Genomic DNA, 26,351 nt, shown 5'->3' on the forward strand with positions numbered 1-26,351 from the left:
TGGCATAATCTCAACCTTACAATTTTTTTTTTTTTTTTCTGCTGTTCGCAGAAAGTTTTGGAAATCACTATTTTTCTTGAGAAGAGTTAGGCCGCCCTTGCCTCATTAGTTTTTTTGTTTTTAACTGCCTGATTTTCATTTGTTAAGCCAGAAGAGCTAGCAAAGCCTTTCGTAGCTTAGTGTAAAGAAGCTTGAGAAAGATGGCCTGGCGTTTTCTAATTTTAGAATATTTTTTTATTGACAGGGAGACTCTGTGAGTTACTTCATTAAAAGGTTAACTTTGAGAGTCATGAGTGTGATTTATTTTGCCTCAGCTTTTTGATGCTGTGTATCATTAAACTTTTCTTTTGAAGTGAAAGGAGTTGGATGCTTAATAGTTTACTAAAAGTTAGTTTTATTTTTAGAAATTGACAGGCATTAATTGTATTTTTATTTATTAAATTTGATACTTTATTACATTGCTGTTGAATGCAAATTTATCGAGCCATTCATTCAACAAATATTGATTGAATACTTACTTTGGGCAAGGGCCTGGACAGGATGCTCCAGGAGAAAATAGAATTTTTTTTTATACACATTCTCTGACCTAAGTAACACTGTCCTTTTTCACATATACAACTAGCATTCTTAGAAACATCTTTCATACATGTGTGTCTTTATATAAACTTCACGCATCACAGGAAATAGAACATTGAGACTCAAGGCCAAGTTGCTCAACAGTAATGAAATCTTCATACTATTTGGAAGGCTGTGTCATGACCATTTGTCTCTCTTTGGCTGCCCAGCATTTGAACCCCTTTGCTTCCTGGAGAGGTCTATACCTTGTGTCTGGAGGGAGCTGGGGCTTGGCCCATTAAGGCAGACAGAGGCCAGGTGCTCGGGCTTCCCAAGCTCAGGGGAGGGTGGGCCTCCCTTCCAGCATGGCATGTTGGATGAGTATGGAGCTGGAGACCCCAAAAAGAAGGTAGCTGTAGACCTCCCTCCTCTGGGTGTCTAGTGGTGACGGTGGAGGCCAATGCAAAGCCAGCACGTGAAAGTGTGCAGAGGAGGTGGGGGCTCCATGAGCATGATGCCAGTGGTGTGTGATGCCCAGCAGGGACAGCCTCTCCAGGGTGTAGGTCACTGTAGACTGTGCCATGCCCAGTGCCTATTGCTGGAAATGGTACCTGCCCTCCAGGAGGCTCATTCTAGTGAGGGGAGCTGGTCATTCCACTGATTGAATTGCTGTATGAATCAGTACCAGCATGGCCCCCTGAGAACATAGGCAAGGAAAGCTGTGACCCCATCTGGAAATGCCAGCAAAGGCTTTTTTATGGCATTTGCACTAAGCCTTGAAGAAATGTAATGTGAGTTTGGTAGACTCCTGTCTTGGGCAGCTTGAGGGCTGTCACTGAAGGAGGCAATACATCATGGGTGTCACTGGATATTAGGGAATGGATGAAGGAAAGAGGATGAGCTACCCTCAGCTAAGATGATGAGTTCATTTTTGGAAAGGTGGAGTTTGAGGGATTAGTGAGACATCTAGTTTATGGGCCCAGGGTTTGGAGTGGAGAGAATTGGAAACTACAGTAGTTATTGTAGCTTTTATTGAGTGCGCATCATCATTTTACTTAGTGCTCATATTGGTACAGTATGCTATGCTGTTTTCAAGCATCAGCTCATTGAACTCTATGAATTAGTTGCTGTTATTCTTGCCATTTTGCAGAGGGGACACTGAGGCTTAGAGAGATTAATAAAATAGTGGAGTAAGTCCTATACCTCAGTTCTGAGGGGATCCAAAGCTTATTCTCTCTGCCTTCCTCCTGACACGCAGGTGGGGCCACGATCCCTCGTGCGGCAGACCGGTGTCGATTGGTAAACAGGGTCCTGTTCAGTCTGTCCCTTCATATGGCTCTGTCGTTATGGCTTCTATCCCTGACATTATATTGTAGATTTGTTTGCTTGTTGCCTGTCTCCCTCACGAGAACGTGAGATCCAAGAGGGCAGGGACTCTGCGTGTCTTATCACAGCTGTTTGCTGTATTCCTAGAACAGTACCTGGTACATAGTAGTTGCTCAAAAAATATTGCAAAATTGATGATATTGTTAATAGTCATCACATGCTTACCACATGCCAAGTGCCTGGCATGTATTAACTCACTTGCTCCCCTTTGCCATTATCATCTCAATACATGACAGAACGAGGTGGCAGAGCCACAACTAGGATAAGAAACTCACTCAAGTTGCTTGGCTCAGAATAGAGCCAGGGTTCAGAGGAAGGAATTTGGCTCCAAAAATCAGATCCTTAAATACTGAGCTTTACAGCCTTTTGTGAGCAAATGAATTATTAGTTAAAATAGATTTGTATGAGCTATAAAATAAACTTAGTAATGCATTTCAAAGTAAATTGTTCATAAAAATAAAAATTTCTAAATAATGAGGTAATATTTTTTCTTGTTAGGAAAGGACGTTTAATGATTCAGACAGGTGTCCAGAGAAATCTTTTGTTTTTTTGTAATACAGTCTCAGATTCCTAGAAGGTATGTTGTTATAACATCACATATAATCTGCTGGGGGCCATAAATGAATACTGGATCTCTAAAGGCTAGTAAATCTGTCTGATACATGTTGCAAATAGCATGTTACAGATCTCTATTATCCTCATAAGACATACCTACCTCTTACAGAAGAAACTGTAACAATAAACAGATGTTAATTTTTACCATGATTTATTTGTTATTCTAAAAGCTCAGTTCAATGCCTTAGAATGATGTAATAGTTGGAATTTAGACATGCAGTTGAAATGGAATCAGTCTTAAAAGTTCAGTTTTTTAGAAGCTTTGCCTAATACTGAACCAATGTGCTGATGTTACTTTCTAATTTAGCATGTAGTCTGAATAATAAAACTGAATGAGACCATAAACCCATGTACTTCTAGGTTTAGAGGAGAAGTTAAGGACAAACGCCAAATACTGGCAGATAGTCTGTTGACAAGGGGAAGACCAGCAGCTTGTAGTTTAATTGTTGAATTATTTCCAGACATGCAGAAAAACTAAAATGGTTCAAAACCAAATCTGCTGAATAATTAAGGTTATTTATGCTATTTTACATATTCATCTATTTTAATCCATGTTCAAATGTTAGCTTTTTCATTCATACTATTAACAATTCTAGATATGAATCTTTAATGATTTCCCCTCCATATCAAGAGTAATGGCCCTTCTCCATTCTAAAAAATATTGTGAGAATACTCAGCTGTGATATTGGAATCAAACCCCTTTCCCAAATGAGGATGATGAATATGCATAAGAACCAACTAATGAATTAGAATGTTGGTTTTAAATTTGTTTGCTCTCAATAATTATTAGCTGTTTTAAATATAAATTCATGACTTGATAACAAATATGTTCCAAGGAAGTACTGACTGAAAGTTCTCTAGGCTTTCTGTCTTCAAAGTGATTATGATACCAGTGGATGCTGATAAAGGCAGAGTTTGATTCAAAGAGATACATACAGTTGACATTAAAGTTTAAATTATTGCAATCAGCCTTTTCATTTTCCTTCCCTTTTCTGTCATTTTCCATATTTGATCATTCGTATTTTTAGCTCCTTTATGTCTGCCTGTTAGGGCATTATCTCATTATCGAGAGAATTTTGAATTACCTTTTAGGTTTGAAATAGTAGCATGATTAGGCATCATTTAGATTGACGACAGTTGTTGCATGCATGAATGCCATTACTATGTCTTTATTCCAGACAACTCTTCGTAATGTTGATAGAACATTTTCTTATTTTCCCCTTGAATTTTAATTTGAAAACTATTTTTTAGTTATTCATCCAGTTACTTATTTAAAAACCTGCTTTGAGCCAGGGTACGGTGGCTCATGCCTATAATGCGAGCACTTTGGTAAGCTGTGGCTGGTGGATCACCTGAAATCAGGAGTTCGAGACCAGCCTGGCCAATACGGTGAAACCCTGTCTCTATTAATAACACAAAAATTAGCCAGGCGTGGTGGTGCACCCCTGCAATCCCAGCTACTCAGGAGGCTGAGGCAGGAGAATCACTTGAACCTGGTAGGCAGAGGTTGCAGTGAGTCGAGATTGCGCCTGGGTGACAAGAGCGAAACTCTGTCTCCAAAAATAAAAATAAAAACTTGCTTTGAATCTAAAAATGGTATCATTTAGTGACACTACCTTTAAGGAGGTCTAAATCTTGTGATGGCGATAGATGGAACATAAAGTATTATAATCCTTAGTGGTAGGAACTGAGATAAGATCATTTGATAGAAAATTTTCTTGCACCCTTTTTGATAATTACCTTTAAGGTGCTACTACGTCTAAGTATAATATTATGTCTGTTTGGGTCTCTGTGTGCATTCATATATACATTTATATGTGTATATGTATGTATATGACAAGAATAAAAGCTCTTGGGCATTTTTGGGGATTAGTAGATTAAAATTTATTTATAATTAAGATGACCTTGGCTTAATCAAGAGTTAATCAAGAGCAGGTTTCTGAGTGCCACGGTAGCACCTACTTTGTATTTTTGAGTACTCACCTTTGGAGAGTGTTAGTAACAAGGCATGCTAGCTTTTGAAATATTGTTATATGGAGATACAGAGAGACAGGTAATTTGATCTTGTGTTCACAAACTGAAGCAAGTATGAAATCTAGTATATGATTTAGTAAACAAATATAATGGAGCTATGAGTGACTTTACTGATAATCCAGAGTTTATTTCAGTCTAGGATGTGATTCCTTGTTTGCACTACCTAAACCTTTCCCTCCCTCATTTTATGTTGTGGCAGAGTTATTCATAAGCTTGTCTTCTAATCTCTCCCAGGAAAGTGTCCTCGTAGCCTTTCTGCTGAGGTTGCTGTCTAGGTATCAAAGGAAGCCTTTTCTCAGTTAATAGCTGTTGATGTTAGGTTATACATCGCCTATAACTAGGAAGTATAATACTTCTTTGGAAGTAAATTTTTGAGGTGCATTCATTTTCCTTCAATTTTTAAAAACCTTAGCTATGTTTTAATTGAAGGATTTTTAAAGCATATATCTCATTATTATATCATCTTGACACAAATATTTTCACTTTCTGGTTCCTCTACTCTCTGTTCATTTAGGATTTTGTTTTATTCTTGGAATCATGTCTGATTTTTTTCTATTAAACATAAGGACATTTCCATTGCTATAAAGTTTTCAGCATAATTTTAATTGATCCATAACTCATTAGCTACTTTTATGTAAAACTTTAAAAAGTATTTGCTCTATTTTTCTTGTCTAGCTCACATTTGCATTTACCCATAATTCCAAAGTTTTATGCAAATAGTAACATCATTAGTTTCTTTACACATGATTTTCTGCTCTTATGTAATCCTTCATGAATATATATATTTGCTGGAATTTTTAAAATACAATGAAAATTACTGCATAATTCAGAAGTAACTGTAGGAAAGCCCTGAATTATTTATATTGGGTAACTGCTAATTTAGCCTTAAGGTTTACTCTTTCTAACATACCACATTGTTTGTCTTATTTGACCCGTGATTACTGTTTTTTGCATTTCATATTTGTACATGGAAGTTGAAAGGAATATTATATAAAATAAATGAGATTTACTTGAAATTTAATTCCAAAGATTTATGTTAAAGACTATTCTCTTCTTAAATAATACATATCTGAACTTTAAGACTGCTGTGAAATCCACATCAGTGCACTAATATTTCAGATACTTAGGTACTTCTTCTTGAATTCTTTTGTCTGTAATGGTTACTAGGAATATAGTTTTATAGCTAGTATAAAACACAGGATATAATAAAGTTTGTTGGGGGAGGAGGTTTAAGCATATCAGATATGAAATTTTTGACTTTTGGCTTTTGTAACAACTTGAAATATAGCGAATAGTGTTTTACTTCAAAGCTAACACTCGTAGCCTTGAAAATATTAATCTCTGTATATGTGTGCATAATTTATGTAAGCACAGTTGTGCCTTATTTCTGAATTTTAGTTCCTCCTATGCTTATAAATTTGTCAATTCCATTATTATGCTATTCTTACTATTGCCTGAGTAATTAAGGATTATATTTCTAGACCAAAACTTTTTGTTATCAGGGTGTTATAATGTGTTTAGAGAACTTTAAAAAGTAATTTTTGCACATGAGGTAGATCAAATATTGTATTCTCTAGTTTAGCCAAAGGGTTTTCCTTTTCACATGTTCCGTATGTTGTATATAAAATAAAAAACTGCTTCTGTGCCTCTGAGTTATCCCTGACTTTCCCCCAGGCTCTTCCCTTCAAGTCACCTTCACAGACTTCAGGTTGGCTCCAAGTCATGGAAGACTTTCCTTGTAGGTCTTGAGCCCTATTTGGGTGCGTGGGTGGTGCAGAGTGCAGAGGTTGCATGGATTCAGCCAAAATACTTCATTTCCAGTAGCTTCTGGAGAAAATAAGGAAAAAGAAGTGGTTTGAAGAGTACCATGTCAGGTCTCTAGAAATAGCTGCATTTTAAGCTAAGCCTTTTCTTTTTTTCTTTTTTCTTTTCTTCTTCTTCTTTTTTTTTTTTTTTTTTTTTTTACTTTTTTTGGAGTGATCAATTCATACTTACCTTCTTTGATCATTGTTTTTTCAGGAGCTCCCCAGTGTCCTCCTCCTTCATGAGCTGGCTAAACAAGAAGGTGCATGGACCATACTTCCATTGTTACCGCAGTACGTTTGTTTAACTCACGTGTAGATGACTGACATTCCTACCTGAACACTTCTATGCCCCTAGTCTTTTTATTAAGAGGATGTGGTTTTCCTCAGTCAGTAAGTGAAATAAATTTGAGTTTTACTTTTTATGATTATTACCTTAACCAAATTTCTTGATGATTGGTTCTTAATCATGAGTAGCTTTTTTTTTTTTTTTTTTTTTTTTTTTTTTAAGACGGAGTCTCGCTTCATCGCCAGGCTGGAGTACAGTGGCGTGATCTCGGCTTACTGCAAGCTCTGTCTCGTGGGTTCAAGCGATTCTCTTGCCTCAGCCTCCCAAGTAGCTGGGACTACAGGTGTCTGCCACCATGCCCAGTTAATTTTTGTATTTTTAGTAGAGACGAGTTTTACCATGTTGGCCAGGATGCCCTTGATCTCTTGACTTTGTGATCTGTCTGCCTTGGCCTCCCAAAGTGCTGGGATTACAGGCGTGAGCCACTGCACCCTGCCTTATATATGCTTTTTCTTAAAAGATAAAATGCTTCAAGTTGATATTTGAAAATTATTTATCCCCTGAACTAGTGTTGTTATGGAGAGAATTAGCTTTAAGAACTCCAGCTGGCCGGGCGCGGTGGCTCAAGCCTGTAATCCCAGCACTTTGGGAGGCTGAGACGGGCGGATCACGAGGTCAGGAGATTGAGACCATCCTGGCTAACACGGTGAAACCCCGTCTCTACTAAAAAGTACAAAAAACTAGCCGGGCGAGGTGGCGGGTGCCTGTAGTCCCAGCTACTCGGGAGGCTGAGGCAGGAGAATGGTCTAAACCCGGGAGGCGGAGCTTGCAGTGAGCCGAGATCCAGCCACTGCACTCCAGCCTGGGCGACAGAGCAAGACTCCGTCTCAAAAAAAAAAAAAAAAAAAAAAAAAAAAAGAACTCCAGCTGTTTTTTAAACCATTAGCATCTGGCTTTTCTATAAGCTGAAGAAAAATATAGAGAAAAAAACTAGATACGCCATTCTGTGTACCCTTCATTCATTTCCTACCGATCAGTTTTAAACCTTATTATTAACTCATTTTACAGAAGTGATTACTGAAACTTGTTTCTTTTGATCAGCTTTTCTGTAACATACAGCAGAAATTCGTCTTGGATTTTCTTCTGTGAAGAAGAGACAAGAATACAGATTCCAAAACTCTTGGAAACCCTCAGCAGATATGACCCCTCTAAGGTGAATATAACTTCAATACCAGTTCTTATTTTGGGGGACAGTGTTTCAAAGGAGATTTAATTTTGATTAAGAAGCTTTTGAATCTAATAAAAAACCACTTAGTTTAAAATTAAACAGAACGAAACATTGTTGAATATCTGGAAGATATGTTAAATAATGCTCTTTGAAGTTCGTAGCTTATAGAGGGACAGAGCTTATGATGAGCCATTTTAAATGAAAAAAATCTGTGAATACATGTGTTAGCAATTTCAGAGAGTTGAAAACTATCACTTGAAGTTCAGAAACTGCTTATCTTAGCAATAAACTTAAGTTGGCTATTTTTCCTTATTAGACAGTGACCATATATTATTTTAGATAGAAAATTGTTTTTGAGTGCCAGCTGTATACTGAGCACTGTGGATGGCAGAGGCTAGAACAAAACAGACAGTGATTCTGACCATGTGGGTGGCAAAGAATAGCGGGGAGAACAGACCGTTAGAGAAGCAGTTATGGTTAGAAGCAAAACATCCCTAATAAGGAAGACTAGGGTGCTGTTAGAAGCATATAACAGGGGCATGGAATCTAACTTGGGAGGGTCAGGACAGGAAGTGACATTTAGTCTGAGTTCTGTAGGATGAGTAGGAGTTAGCAAGAGAAAAAGAGAGTCTACCAGGCAGGGAACACTATTTGAGAAAGAATGGGGGTGGGAAGGGATGTATATTGAACTGGAGGAACTCAGTGAAGTCCACCACAGTGAAGTCCACAAAACTTTCACGTTTTCAAATCTTATTTTTATTTTGTGCAGATTTGATAGAGCAACTGGATCTTGTTTGCCTGGAAATCCCTAGCCCTGAGCAGTGTTTAACACTTAGTGGGTGGTCAGTGAATATTCGTGAATGACTTTATAACCCTGTAATAATCAGTTTTGCTGTTGGGCTACGTTCTAAGGCTCGTTAGGTTTAGAGAGCTGCCTTGGAAATGTGTCAAGAGTAAATTGAGCTCATTCAGTTCTCCTTCAGAGAAAAGAAGCCCAGGTTACCACCTGATCACTTTTTGGAATTCTTTAAACTTGAGATAAGCAGAGATGGGCTGTTCCCAGTGGAAACCTGTCCCACCCACCTTTGGATGCTCACTCCTGAAATGAATCAGATGTAATGAGCTCATGGGGAATAAAAGGCCAGCTTCTGGACGCTGCTCGGTTTGTTGATGTAGATGTCAAACACTGGGCAACAGTGATCATTAGATTAATTTCTCCAATGCTGGAAAGTCTTTACTATAATAGAAACCACTGCTTTTGATGATCTTTAAATGCTGGAAAGATCCATTACGATTTTTCTTCATGCTTTTGATTTCTGGGAAGCTTTAGATATAATTGGATGAGAAGGTCGTTGGGTTAAAAAAATAATTCCTTCAAAGGGAAGAATTATGAACCTGTCTCATCCAGTCTTTTCAGATGATACTAACCAGCACCTATGTACTTTCTGCCATGTTTTATGTAAACCATTTGTTAGGCTTTTATGTTTCCTTTTGGCTTGGGAAAAACTCCCAAATCTTTTTTAGAATGTAGGAGTTTTCACCTCCTTCTAGTGTTCATTTCACCTGGAGATTATTTTTCCATTATCCATAGCTCTAATTCTGTACAGGAGATGGTGACTCACTTTGCTTTTTAATGAAAATTGGGATGATAAATTTAAAAGTTCAAAGCAAGTTCATGAAAAACAAGTACAGAACAGAAGCAAAAGGAGTTGTTTTCTCCCTCTTTTCAGAACTCTGCCATGTGAAAAAAAAAAAAATCCAGAATGCTTTATTTCTTTTGAAACTAGCAGTAAGAAATTATAAAGATTATATAATGTTGAAGTTAGCTCAAACTAGTGTGATTCTTTTCCCCCTACCAGTTGAAAGGAAAAAAGTATAAAGCAAACCTGGCTTTGATATTTACACAAATAAGCTTTGAGTACCTTAAAATAATTATATAATGTGTGAGGGTATAAGGTATTTTGTTTGATTCTGATTTATTTCCTTCATCTTTCAGTCATTATCACTAATGCAAATGTATACTGTCATAAAATATTTTAAATGTAAAATTTTAACTTTTATTAAAGTAATCTTTGTTAAATTGCCTTCCTCGGTGATTTCTTTAAATTTTGTATGTTGTTTGAAGTCTCCTTTGTAACCACAGTATGCTATTAATATATGTGTATTTGATGAGGTGTGTTGACTTTAAATTTATTTTATTTTATTTTATTTTTTGAGACAGAGTCTCGTATTATCACCCAGGCCGGAGTGCAGTGGTGCAATCTCGGCTCACTGCAACCTCCACCTCCCAGGTTCAATCACTTCTTGTGCCTCAGCCTCCCAAGTAGCTGGGATTACAGTCATGCACCAGCACACATGAGTAATTTTTGTATTTTTAGTAAAGACGGGGTTTTGCCCTGTTGGCCAGTCTGGTCTTAAACTCCTGGTGTCAAGTGATCTGCCTGCCTCGGCCTCCCAAAGTGCTGGAATTACAGGCATGGAGCCACCACACCTGGCCTAAATTTATTTTTAATAGAGATAATAGAGATAAATATTTAATAGAGATAATAGAGATAAAACACTTGTAAAAAGTAATTCAGAGGGACAGCCACCATTGCTGAGGCTTGAGTACTCAGGCAGTTTTACCCTCATAGTATAAACAAAGCCACCAGGAAGTTCAAATTGGGTAGAGCCCACTGCAGCCCAGCACGGCCTCTGCAGCCCAGCACGGCCTCTGCAGCCAGACTGCCTCTCTAGATTCCCTCCTCTCTGGGCAGGGCATCTCTGAAAAAAAGGCAGCAGCCCCAGTCAGGGGCTTAGAGATAAAACCTCCACCTCCCTGGGACAGAGAACCTGGGGGAAGGAGCGGTTGTGGGTGCAGCTTCAGCAGACTTAAGTGTCCCTACCTGGCAGCTCTGAAGAGAGCAGCGGATCTCCCAGCACAGTGTTTGAGCTCCGATAAGGGACAGCCTCCCTCCTCAAGTGGGTCCCTGACCCCCTGTAGCCTGACTGGGAGACACCTCCCAGTAGGGGCCGACAGACAACTCATACAGGAGAGCTCTGGCTGGCATCTGGCAGGTGCCTCTCTGGGATGAAGCTTCCACAGGAAGGAACAGGCAGCAATGTTTGTGGTTCTGCAGCCTCCACCGGTGATATCCAGGCAAACAGGGTCTGGAGCGGATCTCCAGCAAACTCCAGCAGATCTGCAACAGGGGGACCAGACTGTTAGAAGGAAAACTAATAAACAGAAAGGAATAGTATCAGTATCGACAAAAAGGACGTCCACTCAGAGACCCCCTCTGAAGGTCAAAGACCAAAGGTAGATAAATCCATGAAGATGGGGAGAAACCAGTGCAAAATGGCTGAAAATCCCAAAAACTAGAAGACCTCTTCTCCTTCAAAGGATCACAACTCCTCAAGGGAACAAAACTGGATGGAGAATGAGTTTGACAAATTGACAGAAGTGGGCTTCTGAAGGTGGGTAATAAACTCCTCCAAGCTAAAGGAGCATGTTCTAACCCAATGCAAGGAAGCTAAGAGCCTTGAAAAAAGGTTAGATGAATTGCTAACTAGAATAACCAGTTTAGAGAAGAACATAAATGACCTGATGGAGCTGAAATACACAGCACAAGGACTTCGTGAAGCATACACAAGTACCAATAGCCGAATCGATCAAGTGGAAGAAAGGATATCGGAGATTGAAGATCAACTCAATGAAATAAAGCAAGAAGACAAGATTAGAGAAAAAAGACTGAAAAGAAATGAACGAAGCCTCCAAGAAATATGAGACTATGTGAAAAGACCAAATCTATGTTTGATTGTTGTACCTGAAAGTGATGGTGAGAATGGAACCAAGTTGGAAAACAGTCTTCAGGATATTATCTGGGGCAATTCCCCAATCTAGCAAGGCAGGCCAACATTCAAATTCAGAAATATAGAGAACACCACAAAGATACTCCTCAAGAAGAACGACCCCAAGACACATAATCATCAGATTCACCAAAGTTAAAATGAAGGAAAAAATGTTAAGGGCAGCCAGAGGGAAAGTCGGGTTACCCACAAAGGGAAGCCCATCAGACTAACAGCGGATTTCTCAGCAGAAACCCTACAAGCCAGAAGAGAGTGGGGGCCAATATTCAACATTCTTAAAAGAATTTTCAACGCAGAATTTTCATATCCAGCCAAACTAAGCTTCATAAGCAAAGAAATACAAATCCTTTACTGACAAAAGAAATGCTGAGAGATTTTGTCAGCACCAGGCCTGCCTTACAAGAGCTCCTAAAGGAAGCAATAAGCATGGAAAGGAACAACTGGTACCAGCCACTGCAAAAACATACCAAATTGTAAAGACCATCGACGCTGTGAAGAAACTGCATCAACTAAGGGGCAAAATAACCAGCTAGCATCAAAATGGCAGGATCAGATTTACAGATAACGATATAAACCTTAAATGTAAATGGGCTAAATGTCCCAATTAAAAGACACAGACTGGCAAATTGGATAAAGAGTCAAGACCCATTGGTGTGCTGCATTTGGAATACCCATCTCATGTGCAAAGACACACATAGGCTCAAAATAAAGGGATGGAGGAAGATTTACCAAGAAAATGGAAGACCAAAACAACAGCAGGGGTTGCAATCCTAGTCTCTGATAAAACAGACTTTAAACCAACAAAGATCAAAAGAGACAAGGGCATTACATAATGGTAAAGGGATCAACGCAACAAGAAGAGCTAACTGTCCTAAATATATGCACCCAATACAGGAGCACCCAGATTCATAAAGAAAGTTCCTAGAGACCTACACAGAGACTTAGACTCCCACACAATAATACTGGGAGACTTTAACACCCCACTGTCAATATTAGACAGATCAACAAGACAGAAAATTGACGAGGATATCCAGGACCTGAACTCAGCTCTGGACCAAGCAGACCTAATAGACATCTACAGAACTCTCCACCCCAAATCAACAGAATATACATTCTTTTCAGCACCACATCACAGTTATTCTAAAATTGACCACATAATTGGAAGTAAAACACTCCTCAGCAAATGGAAAAGAATGGAAATCATAATGAACAGTCCCTCAGACCACAGTGCAATCAAATTAGAACTCAGGACTAAGAAACTCAAAACCACACAACTACATGGAAACTGAGCAACCTGCTCCTGAATGACTACTGGGTAAATAACGAAATGAAAACAGAAATAAAGATGTTCTTTGAAACCAATGAGAACAAACACACAATGTATCAGAGTCTCTGGGACACATTTAAAGAAGTGTGTAGAGGGAAATCTATAGCACTAAATGCCCACAAGAGAAAGCAGGAAAGATCTAAAATCGACATTCTAACATCACAATGAAAAGAACTAGAGAAGCAAGAGCAAACAAATTCAAAAGCTAACAGAAGACAAGAAGTAACTAAGATCAGAGCAGAACTGAAGGAGATAGAGACATAAAAAAAACACTTCTAAAAAAATCAATGAATCCAGGAGCTAGTTTTTTGAAAAGATTAACAAAATAGATAGACTACTAGCCAGACTAATAAGAAAAGAGAGAAGAGTCAAATAGATGCAATAAAAAATGATAAAGGGGATATCACCACCAATCCCACAGAAATACAAACTACTATCAGAGAATACTATAAACAACTCTATGCAAATAAACTAGAAAATCTAAAAAAAAAAAAAAAAAAAAAAAAAAAAAAAAGATAAATTTCTGGACATATACAGCCTCCCACAACAATACAAGAAGAAGTCGAATCCCTGAATAGACCAATAACAAGTTCTGTAATTGAAGCAGTAATTAATAGCCTACCAAACAAAAAAAGTCCTGGACCAGACAGATTCACAGCCAGATTATACCAGAGTTACAAAGAGGAGCTGGTACCATTCCTTCTGAAACTATTCCAAACAATAGAAAACGAGGGAATCCTCCCTAACTCATTTTATGAGGCCAGCATCATCCCGATACCAAAACTGGTAGAGATACAACAACAAAAAAAGAAAATTTCAGGCCAATATCCGTGATGAACATCAATGGGAAGATCTTCAATGCTGGCAAACCGAATCCAGCAGTACATCAAAAAGCTTATCTACCACGATCAAGTCGGCTTCATCCCTGGGATGCAAGGCTGGTTCAACAAATGCAAATCAATAAATGTAATCCATCACATACACAGAACCACATGATTATCTCAATAGATGCAGAGAAGACCTTTGACAAAATTCAACAGCCCTTCCTGCTAAAAACTCTCAATAAACTAGGCATTGATGGAACATATCTCAAAATAATAAGAGCTATTTATGACAAACCCACAGCCATATCATACTGAATAGGCAAAAACTGGAAGCATTCCCTTTGAAAACTGCCCAAGACAAGGATGCCCTTCCTCACCACTCTTATTCAACATGCAATTGGAAGTTCTGGTGAGGGTGATCAGGCAAGAGAAAGAAAGAAAGGGTAGTCAATTAGGAAAAGAGGAAGTCAAATTGTATCTGTTTGCAGATGACATGATTGTATATTTAGAAAACCCCATCGTGGCCAGGCACGGGGGCTCACACCTGTAATCCCAGCACTTTGGGAGGCCGAGGCGGGCGGATCACAAGGTCAGGAGTTTGAGACCAGCTTGACCAACATAGTGAAACCCCATCTCTACTAAAAATACAAAAAATAGCTGGGCGTGGTGGTGGGTGCCTGTAATCCCAGCTACTTGGGAGGCTGAGGCAGGAGAATCACTTGAAGCCGGGAGGGAGGTTGCAGTGAGCTGAGATCGCGCCACTGCACTCCCGTGCTGGTGACAGTGCAAAAACGCCATCTCAAAAAGAAAACCCCGTCATCTCAAAATCTCCTTAAGCTGATAAGCAACTTCAGCAAAGTCTCAGGATACAAAATCAATGTGCAAAAATCACAAGCATTCCTATACACCAGTAACAGAGAGCCAAATCATGAATGAACTCCCATTCACAATTGCTACAAAGAGAATAAAATACACAGAAATACAACTTACAAGGGATGTGAAGGGCCTCTTCAAGGAGGGCTACAAACCACTGCTTAAGGAAATAAGAGAGGACACAAACAAATGGAAAAACATTCCATGCTCATGGATAGGAAGAATCAGTATTGTAAATATGGCCATACTGACCAAAGTAATTTATAGATTCCATGCTATCCTCATCAAGCTACCATTGACTTTCTTTACAGAATTGGAAAAAACTACTTTAAATTTCATATGGAACAAAAAAAGAGCCCACATAGCCAAGACAATCCTGGGCAAAAAGAACAAAGCTGGAGGCATCACGCTACCTGATTTCAAACTATACTACAAGGCTACAGTAACAAAACAGCATGGTACTGGTACCAAAACAGATATATAGGCTAATGGAATGGAACAGAGGCCTCAGAAATAACACCACACATTTACAACCATCCGATCTTTGGCAAACCTGACAAAAACAATAGGGAAAGGATTCCCTATTTAATAAATCACGGTGTTTTAAAAACTGGCTAGGCATATGCAGATAGCTGAAACTAGATCCCTTTCTTACACCTTATAAAAAAATTAAGATGGATTAAAGACTTAAACATGAGACCTAAAACCATAAAAACTCTAGAAGAAAACCTAGGCAATACCATTCAGGACATAGGCATGGGCAAAGACTTCATGACTAAAATACCAAAAACAATGGCAACAAAAGCCAAAATTGACAAATGGCATCTGATTAAAGAGCTTCTGCACAGCAAAGGAAACTATCATCAGAATGAACAGGCAACCTACAGAATGGGAGAAAATGTTTGTAATCTATCCACCTGACAAAGGGCTAATATCCAGAATCTACAAAGAATTTAAACAAATTTTCAAGAAAAACGCCATCAGAAAGTGGGCAAACTATATGAACAGACACTTCTCGAAAGAAGACATTTATGCAGCCAACAAACATGAAAAAAAGCTCATCATCACTGGTTATTAGAGAAATGCAAATCAAAATTACAGTGAGATACCATGTCATGCCAGTTAGAATGGCGATCATTAAAAAGTCAGGAAACAACAGGTGCTGGAGAGGATGTGGAGAAGTAGGAATGCTTTTACACTGTTGATGGGAGTGTAAATTAGTTCAACCATTGTGGAAGACAGTGTGGCAATTCCTCGAGGACCTAGAACCAGAAATACCATTTGACCCAGCAATCCCATGATTGTATATACCCAAAGGATTATAAATCATTCTTCTATAAAGATACGTGCACACATATGTTTATTCCAACACTGTTCACAATAGCAAAGACTTGGAACCAACCCAAATGCTCATCAATGATAGACTGGATAAAGAAAATGTGGCACATATACACCATGGAATACTATGCAGCCATCAAAAAGGATGAGTTCATGTCCTTTGCAGTGCCATGGATGAAGCTGGAACATCATTCTCAGCAAACTAACACAAGAACAGAAAACCAAACACTGCATGTTCTCACGTATCAGTGAAAGTTAATCAATGAGAACACATGGATACAGGGAGGGGAACATCACACACTGGGCCTTATGGGCGGTGGGTGGCTTGGGGAGGGATAGCATTTGGAGAAATACCTAGTGTAGATGACGGGTTGATGGGTGCAGCAAACCACCATGGCACACGTATACCTATGTAACAAAACTGTACGTTCTGTACATGTACCCCAGAACTTAAAGCATAATTTGAAAAAAGAAAAAAACCAGTAATTCTAAGATACTCGTGGAACACTGAGTTATTCTTTTAAGGTTTTTCTTGATTATAATTGTCCTTCTAATGAAATCTTTAAGGAAGTCATTAAGATTAGGGGAGTGGTTCTATGTATAGATTCTATAATAATTTTTTAAAGGTAGTTTACAGTATAACCCACACAAAAATACTGAAAATCATATACTATATAATAGCTGAACACTGCAATTAGAAGATAAAACAGCAACATGTTTTCCATAAGATGTTTGGAACCAAAGGTTTTAATTGTGAAAAGTTTTAATAGTGAAAGATTTGTAAGACAGTTTTCAAAATACACTGAGATGTTTATTTTCTTTATACAAGCTTATTGGCATGGTATGTAAAATACAGTGATTTTCATATTGGTTAAGGTTTAGTCACTTGATAAAGAGCTATATTATAGATTTTTTTTAAAGGTGCTGAATTTTTAATCTCAAGCTGAGGTGGTTTGTCTTGGTTGTTACAGGGTATTCTTCTTACCCAGTAATGATTTAATATACCCATAGGCAAAGTATCAAGAAGAAAGTCGTCATATGGATCTGTGAATCTAAATGCAGTTTTAATGTTAGATTTAAAAATTAACAGCTGTCACATATGTGCAGTTATGATCTGTTGCTAAACTGAGGAAAAGTAGGACTCTGGGAGTTATTTGCAATACAACCACAAGCAGAATAAGGCTCTTAAGAAATACCTAAGAGTACTCATGCATGGTGTCTTCTTGATTTTACATACTGATAAATTAATAGAGAGTGAGGTGGTCTTGGTTGGGTAAGAGAAAATATACACAACTTTTAGAACTTAGGGTACTTGATCCATATTTATGCTCTAGTTTCTTCAATAGAGGAGAGTTGCTTTTTAAATCTCTCCTGGACTTGCTGTGTTCATTTGACAAAAAGTTACTGCACATCTGTTACGTGTTAGGTGAACTGGAGATACAGCAGTGAACAAAATGGACAGCATCCCTGCCCACAAGGAGGTGTGTTCTTGTTTCAGGGCAGATAAGCAATAGAGAAAAATGCAAATATATAGTATGTCGGATGGTAACAAGTGCCATGGAGAAGAATAAAGCAGAATAAGGGAGTAAGGGATGTATTGGGAATGGGCTTACCTGTCTATATAGGGTGTTCAAGGAATACCTCACTCATCAGGTCACATTGGAACAGAGTAAAGGAATTGAGGGAGTCAGCCATGTACTCTCTTATGTCAAGCTGCCTGCTTCATACCTCTGCTGATTTAATAGGAACCAAAAACTCGACATGTTCAAAGCTGAACTCTCAATGCCTTTCTAAACCTCTTCCATCTTCAGTCTTCCTCGTCCAGAAATGCATCGCTGTCACTGTCTATCCAGTTGCTCATATTAAAAGCCTAAGACTTGAGATTGGTTCTTCTTTTTTTCTTCAACTTCATGTTGGCATGACCAGCTGGTTCTACTTCCAAAATATATCTCCTGTCCATCTTCTCTCCATATTTAATACTACTACGCTGTTTCAGGCTATCATCATCTCTTGCCTTGACCATTATTAGAGCCTCCTGTTTCAGTAGTTTCCCATTCCACCTAAGATATTTTTGCTGGGTATAGCATTCTGGGTTGGGAGCAATTTTCTTCTGTTACTGTACAAATGCTCTACCATTGTCTTTCCCCTCTTATCATTTCTGTTGAAAACTTAGCTGTATATCTTGTTTCTGTTTAAAAAAAAAAAAAAATGTATGCCCTCTCCCCTCCATGACTTCCCCTGCCGCCAGCTGCTTTTAGGATATTCTCTATCTTTAGTTTTCAACAGTGTTACCGTTATGTGCCTATGTGTGATTTTCTTTGTATTTGTTCTCACTGGAGTTTACAGAGCTTCTTGAGTGTACAACTTGATAATTTTAGTTAGTTTTGGAAAATTCTAAGCCTGTATTCTTTAAATATTCCTTCAGTCCCATTCTGTCTCTCCTTAGTTTCTAATGTCATACATTTTAGCCATTTTCCTTGTGTCCCATGTTGCCATAGCTCTTTTCTTCCCTTTTTTTTTTCTTGTATCAGTCTGGATATTTTTTACTGGACTTGGTTTCCAGACTGTTAATCTTCTCAGCTATTGTGTGTAATATTTTTTTGAGTTACTAACTTCAGTTCTTGCGTTAAGTTTTAGATTTTTCATTTGGCTCTTGTTTATAAATTCTAGTTCTTTGGTGCAATTTTAAAAATCTTTTTATCCTTAAAGGACACATTAACCATATCTTTTTAAAAGTCTTATTTGATAACTGCAACATCTGCTTTATCTGTGCATCTCTTTCTGTTTTTCACTTTTCTTGTTTCTGGTTTGGTCTTGTTTCTTGCTCTGCCGGGTAAGTTTTAACTAAATCTCAGATGTTTTATGTGAAAAATTAAGAAGGCTATGGATGATAGGAATTCCTATAGAAGGATTTAATCTTCTGGGTTGTAGATGTTGTTTGGGTAGGTCTATTTACAGACTGCCCATACTCCAGAGCCCTTTTGTCCTGGCAATCTGAACTCCAGCCTTGGTTTCCCAGCACTACAGTACTGCTAAAGGCTTTGCTCAGCTTTTAGCCTCTCCACTGCTGCTTTCCGCTTGGTTCATTTTTTTTCCTTGGTTTTTGTGCAGCTTAGGTCATTGACGGAAACTTGCATGCAGCATCTTGAGACCCCCTTACATCTCTTCTCTTTCAAGGTCTCCAGCTCCAGACTCTACCTTTCAGTCCAGCGAGGCTGCAAAAGCTCCCAGCTGCTGCTTTTAGCTGTGTGCTATTTGCAGCTCCAGGAATCAGCAACTTCCTTGAGGAAAGGAGAAGGCCAATATGGGGCTCCCATGGATGGCCTTTCTAATTCTGGGATCTTAGTCCTTTATGTCCTATCTGCCTTTGTTGTTTTCTAATGGCTTCAATCATTTGCTTTATGTAATTTCTCCAGCTTTTATACCTGTTAGAGTAGATGTGATCCAGATTATTCTATTGTGGTCAGAAGTGGAAGTCTTTCATTACACTTCAATAAAGTCTGTGCTCCTTTCCTCTGGCACATAAAACTCACCCTGGTCAGCCTTTTGCCTGTCTCTTTTGTACCTTACTCCCACATCCAGTAGCTCCAGCCACACGGGATTTCTTTTTTCATTGACTGTATCAAACTTTTTCCCACCTCAGGGATTTTGCATTAAGTCCTTTGACGGCTCTTCCTCAGATTTTTGCATAGAGCTTGCTCTTTGATATTATTTCATCTCAGTTCGCTACTGAGGATGAACAAAATGCTAGTCATCATTATATGACTAACAGATTTTTGCATAGATCCAGCTCCTTGATATTATTGCATCTCAGTTTGTTACATCCTAAGAGATTTCCCTCTCTTTCAGGGCAGCTCCTAGTCACCCTGATGTATTTTCATCAAAGCACATTTCAATCACTACCTGGTTATTTTACTTACTTTTTAAATTTCCATTTCTCCACTGTAGGGTAAGTTATGTTTCTGCCTGGTGTGTGGTAGATTCTCAATAAAAATCTTTTGAATGAATGAGTAAATAAATAGATAATCACTGATTCTGAAAGGAATTTTTCAAATCATTCTTTCAAAACCTCAGTAGGGCATAAGGGCATACTATTTTCTTTGCCCTAATAGTCTTTTTATGTGGAATATTCTACAAAATACCACTTTTATACATTTATGGTATAATGATGACTAATACCTTGTTCATCTTGATGATCAGATCTTGAACTACTTTTTGTATACAAAGCTTATGTTATATTCATTATCATACTAGTGTTAATTATATTTTTGTTCACATTCTCTAGAAATATTTAATCTGTGCTAATAACTCTTTATCACCCCAAATATTTAATTATCTAAAACCAATAGTACAACTTTCTATTGGTCTTACATGAAATGGTTGTTTTTAAAGTGACATGTTATATCTTTATTTAACAGGAATGGTTTTTGGGAAAAGCATTACATGATGAAGAATCTACAATAATTCACCATTATGCCTTTTCTGAGAATCCTACAGTTTTTAAGTATCCAGACTTTGCTGCAGGCTGGGCCTTAAGTATTCCACTTGTAAACAAGTAAGAATTTATTGGACTTTTTTCAGGGAGGTGGGAAGGGTGTACATCAACTTTTAATTTCTTTGAGTACAGTAACTGATGGCTCTCAGGATCTCAAATGAGTTTTTCAGCCAGAGGCAGTGTGTGGTGAGACCTGGAAAAGGAGCCACGTGCCTGAGGGTTTTTGCTTCAGCACTGTCATTTACTAGACCCTTCAGACAAATCATTCAACCTCTCTGTATATTCTTCTTACTCATCCACAAAATAATAAGCTGTGAGACTAAGGGAGAAGACAGAAGTGCTCTGAGAACCATGCACATGGAAGCATCATTACTATTGTTAAGAGATGTACTTAGCTATAGGTGTAACTTCTCTCACCCGTAAGAAAATGAAGCAGTAACATGCTGGGGTTGAGAGTTGATGACTCATTAGGTGCATGGGTGTGCATACTGAAACACGGGCCAGGCAGGAGGACAGCTAGCTAGTGGAAGGTACTATAGGTAATCATAGCTAGCCATTTGTGTGTATAATCACAGTGGTGCTCTGTTAGATGTGGAAAGTGAAGATGGTTAAATTGTAATTCAGGAGAAATACGGTTGTTGACAAGCCCTTCAGATTATTAAATGTTTTTGTTCTTTAGGGAATAGAGAGTTGATAAAGCAGTTGTGACTTTTTTATCTTCAGAGATGAAAGAGTTTCTGTCATTAAGTGTCCTGTCTCTAGGATTTGGGGTCTTCAAAATCTTATTAGCCCATTGTAGATATATAGGATAGTACATACCTTGTCATTCCTGGCTGGACAAAACTTCTTGACTACTCCTTTCACATTTGAAAGTTCTCTACAGTGTGATACCCTCCTTTCCAGTGTAGAATCCAAACAACAAAACAAAACCCCTGTGTTTCCTACCCTTCCTTGCCACTAGGAAGCAGCCGTATATTGTAGGTTCCATCAGGTAGATGTGTTCTGTACAATTATTTTTGGGAACTGAATTGTGTGGGGAAGGAGACAAAGCATGGGGGACCATTTGAATTGAGACTGGTAGCAGAGGAAGAGTCAGTTGCGGTTGACAGCAGCTTCCTGATGATGGCACAGTCTGAAGTTCCTATGCTGCTTATTTCTGTGCTACAAATCTGGGGGTTCTTGGAATCTTAGCTTACAGTCTGTTTAATCAGACTTTCCAGTAATTCCATGAGCCATCTATATGCTTTAATGAATTTACATTATGCTTTAACTAGCCAGAGTGGATTATTTTTGTTTGTTTGTTTCCAGTTAAGATCCTTGCCGGGCGCGGTGGCTCACGCCTGTAATCCCGGCACTCTGGGAGGCTGAGGCGGGCGGATCACGGGGTCAGGAGATCGAGACCATCCTGGCTAACACAGTGAAACCCCATCTCTACTAAAAAAAATACAAAAAATTAGCCAGGCGTGGTGGCGGGCTCCTGTAGTCCCAGCTACTTGGGAGGCTGAGGCGGAGAATGGCGTGAACCCGGGAGGCGGAGCTTGCAGTAAGCCGAGACCGCGCCACTGCACTCCAGCCTGGGCGACAGAACAAGACTCTGTCTCAAAAAAAAAAAAAAAAAAAAAAAAAAAAAGGATCCTTGACTTACACACTCCGTCCTGGGACTGCCAGGCAAGGATGCCTTTCTCCCGTCCCCTACCAAGCATGCCTAACAGCATCTGCACAGCCTCCCTCCCGTCATTCTTAGAAGGGTCAAGGAGGAAGGGGAGTGAAGACAAGAAGAAGTAGTGGTCGTTCCTTTCTCACCATCTGCTGGTCTGCCTGGTTCTGTGCTCTGCAGGGGAGAGGGGAATATGTTCTGCCCTTCAGCAGCCTCGGGTCGTGTTTCTTCTCAAATTAAGTACACTTTGGTTTGCTACAGCTTGAGCACCGGGAGTTCCCAGGACACTCTTTTCCTGCAGTGTCCAGCAGCCTTATGTTTGGGGCCAGTTTAGCCACCTTTGTTGAGTATGGACTCTTAATGCCTAGAAGCTGTGACCTGCACTTTGTAGGCTGAGCCACTGTTCCTTCTCCCTTCCTCAAGTATTCTTGTCATCCTCGGCCACAGGAGGCTTCCTCTAGCCTTCCTCATTTGGTCTCTGCTTAGTTTTATGGTATGGAAAGATTTGGTCTGACCTCTCCTTGGGAGAAGTCCCACATGGTAGTGATTTTTTCTGACTTGGGACTTATAACCTCTGTGTAAGCCTGTTTCTCTCCCATTTCCCATATACTACGAAGTCCCTTGAGAGAGGAACAAACACAGCTATTGCCTGCCCTGTGAAGTGCTGTAACTGCAGCAGGTGCTTCTTCCTTCAGGGCTAAAGAGGAAACCAGTAGACCCAGGAAGAGCTATATGGCAAGCAGAGGGTCTAATCATTTCCTTGAAGCTAGTATAGCTCTTTTCTTCATCACTGCCTTCTGATCCAGGAGGCCTCTTATCCTGATGGCAAATCCTTATAGTCTAGAGTTTTACCTTCCTTCTTCCCATCACAATTTCCTATCTTCCTTTAGCAAGACTTTATTGGAGACCTCTTGATGCTGAATTCAATTCAGTTTTTGTTGAATTAGGTGTTAGAAGTAACTATTTATTCTTGCTTCCTTTGACTTACTGTCTTAACCAGGTGTGGGTTGATGGAAGTGATCCTGTTTGAACACATTTTTGACTCCTGGCATCCCTATATAGGGCAGTTCAACCTAACTCTTATTGGCTGACATGCTGGTGTTAAGTTTAACCTGTTCTAGAAAACCTCTGCCCTCTGCTTCACTGCCCATCAGGTGTAGCGGCACCCAGAGCACTGGCAGGCTTTGTTGGCTCTGGCTAGCGCTCACCTCATTACTGTCTCATGCTCACCACATGACTAGCTTCCAGGGGTTCGTGAACCAGGGTTGCAGGTTGTGCACTAGCCGAGATGTTAGCCTTGTTAAGGGGTGACTTTATGTTCTGGATTATCTGGCATTTTGCAAGGTAGTCCCACAGGAGACCACAGGTCCATGATTCCCTTCCTTGTTGTGTTTGTGAGATCATTGAACCCATCTGTTGACAAGGGAAGGTAGCCAGTGCCCAACTTCCATAGGGGTTTCACATCTCCCTTTCTGGTCAAGTTTAACCATATTTAGGAGAGAGAACTGAGGGCCACGTCACTGCAGCAGGGTGTGTAGGCATTTTAGTCTGTTTGGGCTGCTATAAGAAAATGCCGTAAACCAGGGAGCTTATAAACAACAGCAGTTTATTATAGTTCTGGAGGCTGAAAGTCCAAGATCAAGGCGCTGGCAGATTCAGCGTCTGGTGAGTGCCAGCATTCTGGTTCCTTTCCTTCTTGCTGTGTCCCCTCATCTGGGAGAAGGGTTGAGGGGTCTTTTTTTTATAAGCGTGCAGTCCCATTCATGAGAGTTCCCTCCCCATGGCCTCTTCACCTCCCAAAGGCCCTGCCTCCTAGTAACATCACCTTGAGGGGTAGGACTTCAGCCTATGAATTTGAGAGGGGACACAAACATTCAGACCATAGTGATAGGAACTGTGACTAAGGGAGTTAAAGCCAAGAGGTTAATCTTTTCCACAAAGCTCAGGAAATTCCCAGCACTTCCCCCGTGACTCCAGTATGATAGCGGAGTGAGGCACCAGATAACCTTCTGCATGCTGAACAGTGACCAACAAACTGTAGAATGTGTATGGTTCATTGATATCCATGGTCTTCTCCCTACCTCCTCTCCCTTTCCCCTGCCAGGAAAGACAAAGCAAAATAAATATGCAGACTCTACCATAGTGCCATATTTAAAATTCTAGTTATCTTAGATCATATTTCCTTTCCCCCTGATGCTGACAGGTAATCAAGCAAATAAAATGATATAACCCATCTGGCATAACAACTATCTTGTGGTCAAGATATATTTTAAAATGGCTTTTCTAGTGGGGATTCTTACTTATTCTTCAAGAAATTGGTATTATACTCAGGACTAGAGGAAGGATAAAGTATCCATTAGCCCCATCAGCTGCAACATTGGATCTTCCTAGTTGTTTTTTTCCCAGTTTTTCCCTAATGTGCTGACTTTATTTCTTCCTATTATTGGCAGCTGTATCAATTAGCATGCTTTTGGATGCAAGTAATAGGAAGCAACTCAAACTGGATTAAGGAAATACTTTGGCTGTAATTGGGGTGAGTGAGGTCTGTGGTTGGTTGATCCGGCAGTTTATCGATATCACTGAGGACCCACGCTTTCTCTGTCCCTCTATCCTATAGTACACAGAATCCATTTATCCTAAATGTGGTTCCTCTTGTGGTTTCAAGACAATAAGGGCTATGTATTTCCTGTTTGTATCCAATAGTAGACAGCCTGTTCCCGACCATGAATGGTAAGTGCTTAATCCTCAGTCTGGTTGGGCCAACTGCATATGTGTTCTAATCTCCGGACTGTTAACAGTTGCCTGGGAATTTCATTGATTATTAGAATTATTGGAATTTTCAGTTCTAATCCCCAGAGTATTAACAGTTGCCAGGGAATTTCATTGCTTATTCTGGCTGGCCCAGAGTAATCAGTCTCTGACTCTGGAGCCTGTATAATTGTTGGGCTTAATATTAATCAAAACCAGAATTTGTTTAGGAAGAATGAAGGGGAAACTATTTACATGGACAACCAACAGGGCCAGTCCAGGAATGCTGATTCCCTTTGTGTCCTTTCCTTGACTTTATGGCCCACATTGTAGGTAACGTAACAACTTACAGTTACTTAAGTATTTCTTCTGCCCTAGTCTCCAGCACAACTGGTTACCTAAAGATATTTCATGAGGCACGCTTTCTTAGACTATTTCCCACTGAAATTTTATTTGGCCTAACAATTCCACATCAGTGAGTTTTGAGTTCACACTGCCTAATATTTCCTGGCAATCCATCCATTTGATCAATTAAAACAAATTGATTTTGAAGTCATGTGGCATGAGTCCAAATCCCAAAGTTACCTTGATACAGTTTATTTATGAATAAATATTTTCCTTTTTGGAGAAATTTTCATTAACTTCCAATAGGATGATTCCTTCAAAAATCATCTTATTAAAAAAATCATTACAGGACACTGTTTCTGGTTTTCGCCATTGTTTTTCCACCAGCAAACCTTATCGAGATTTCCTTCAGCAGGTTGCTCTGTTGACTGATTGACAAGTGGGATTGAAAAAGCCAGCTAGGTATTGAGTTGAAAGGGCCCTCGTTCATTTGCACGTCTGTAGCCTAGGTGGTTGTGTTGTTAGAACTGTGCCATTGGGGGCATGACTTAACTTATTTATTTATATTTTTTTTGAGACAGAGTCTTGCTCTGTCACCCAGGCTGGAGTGCAGTGGCACGATCTTGGCTCACTGCAAGCTCCACCTCCTAGGTTCACGCCATTCTCCTGCCTCAGCCTCCCGAGTAGCTGGGACTGCAGGCTCCCGCCACCATGCCCGGCTAATTTTTTGTATTTTTAGTAGAGATGGGGTTTCACCGTGTTAGCCAGGATGGTCTCGATCTCCTGACCTCGTGATCCACTTGCCTTGACCTCCCAAAGTGCTGAGATTACAGGCATGAGCCACCACACCCGGCCCAATAACTTCTAAAAATTGGGAAAGCTAAAACTTCATATTTGCCAGGAACTGAATATTTAATGAGGAAACATTTCATCTAAGTAACTGGAATTTCTGGCTTTCATTGGTTTTTTGGTATTGTTGGTTACTG

At 39.5% G+C, this 26,351-nt stretch overlaps 2 protein-coding genes across 7 annotated transcripts in view; one reads left to right on the forward strand and one right to left on the reverse strand.

Moving 5' to 3' along the window:
- HMGB1 (high mobility group box 1) overlaps window positions 1-26,351 on the reverse strand; it is a 979,364-nt gene that overhangs the window by 760,359 nt on the left and 192,654 nt on the right. The gene's annotated exons all lie outside the window — the stretch shown is intronic.
- B3GLCT (beta 3-glucosyltransferase) overlaps window positions 1-26,351 on the forward strand; it is a 389,525-nt gene that overhangs the window by 40,431 nt on the left and 322,743 nt on the right. For all 4 annotated transcript variants that reach the window (XM_050766878.1, XM_050766880.1, XM_050766879.1 and 1 more), the window contains exons 5-7: window positions 6,610-6,686; window positions 7,783-7,894; window positions 20,539-20,675. In XM_050766878.1, the coding sequence (XP_050622835.1) occupies window positions 6,610-6,686; window positions 7,783-7,894; window positions 20,539-20,675 (326 nt within the window). The remainder of the gene's footprint in view (window positions 1-6,609; window positions 6,687-7,782; window positions 7,895-20,538; window positions 20,676-26,351) is intronic.

This window comes from Macaca thibetana, chromosome 17, assembly GCF_024542745.1.
Source record: "Macaca thibetana thibetana isolate TM-01 chromosome 17, ASM2454274v1, whole genome shotgun sequence".
In the NCBI taxonomy this organism is placed as follows: Eukaryota; Metazoa; Chordata; class Mammalia; order Primates; family Cercopithecidae; genus Macaca; species Macaca thibetana.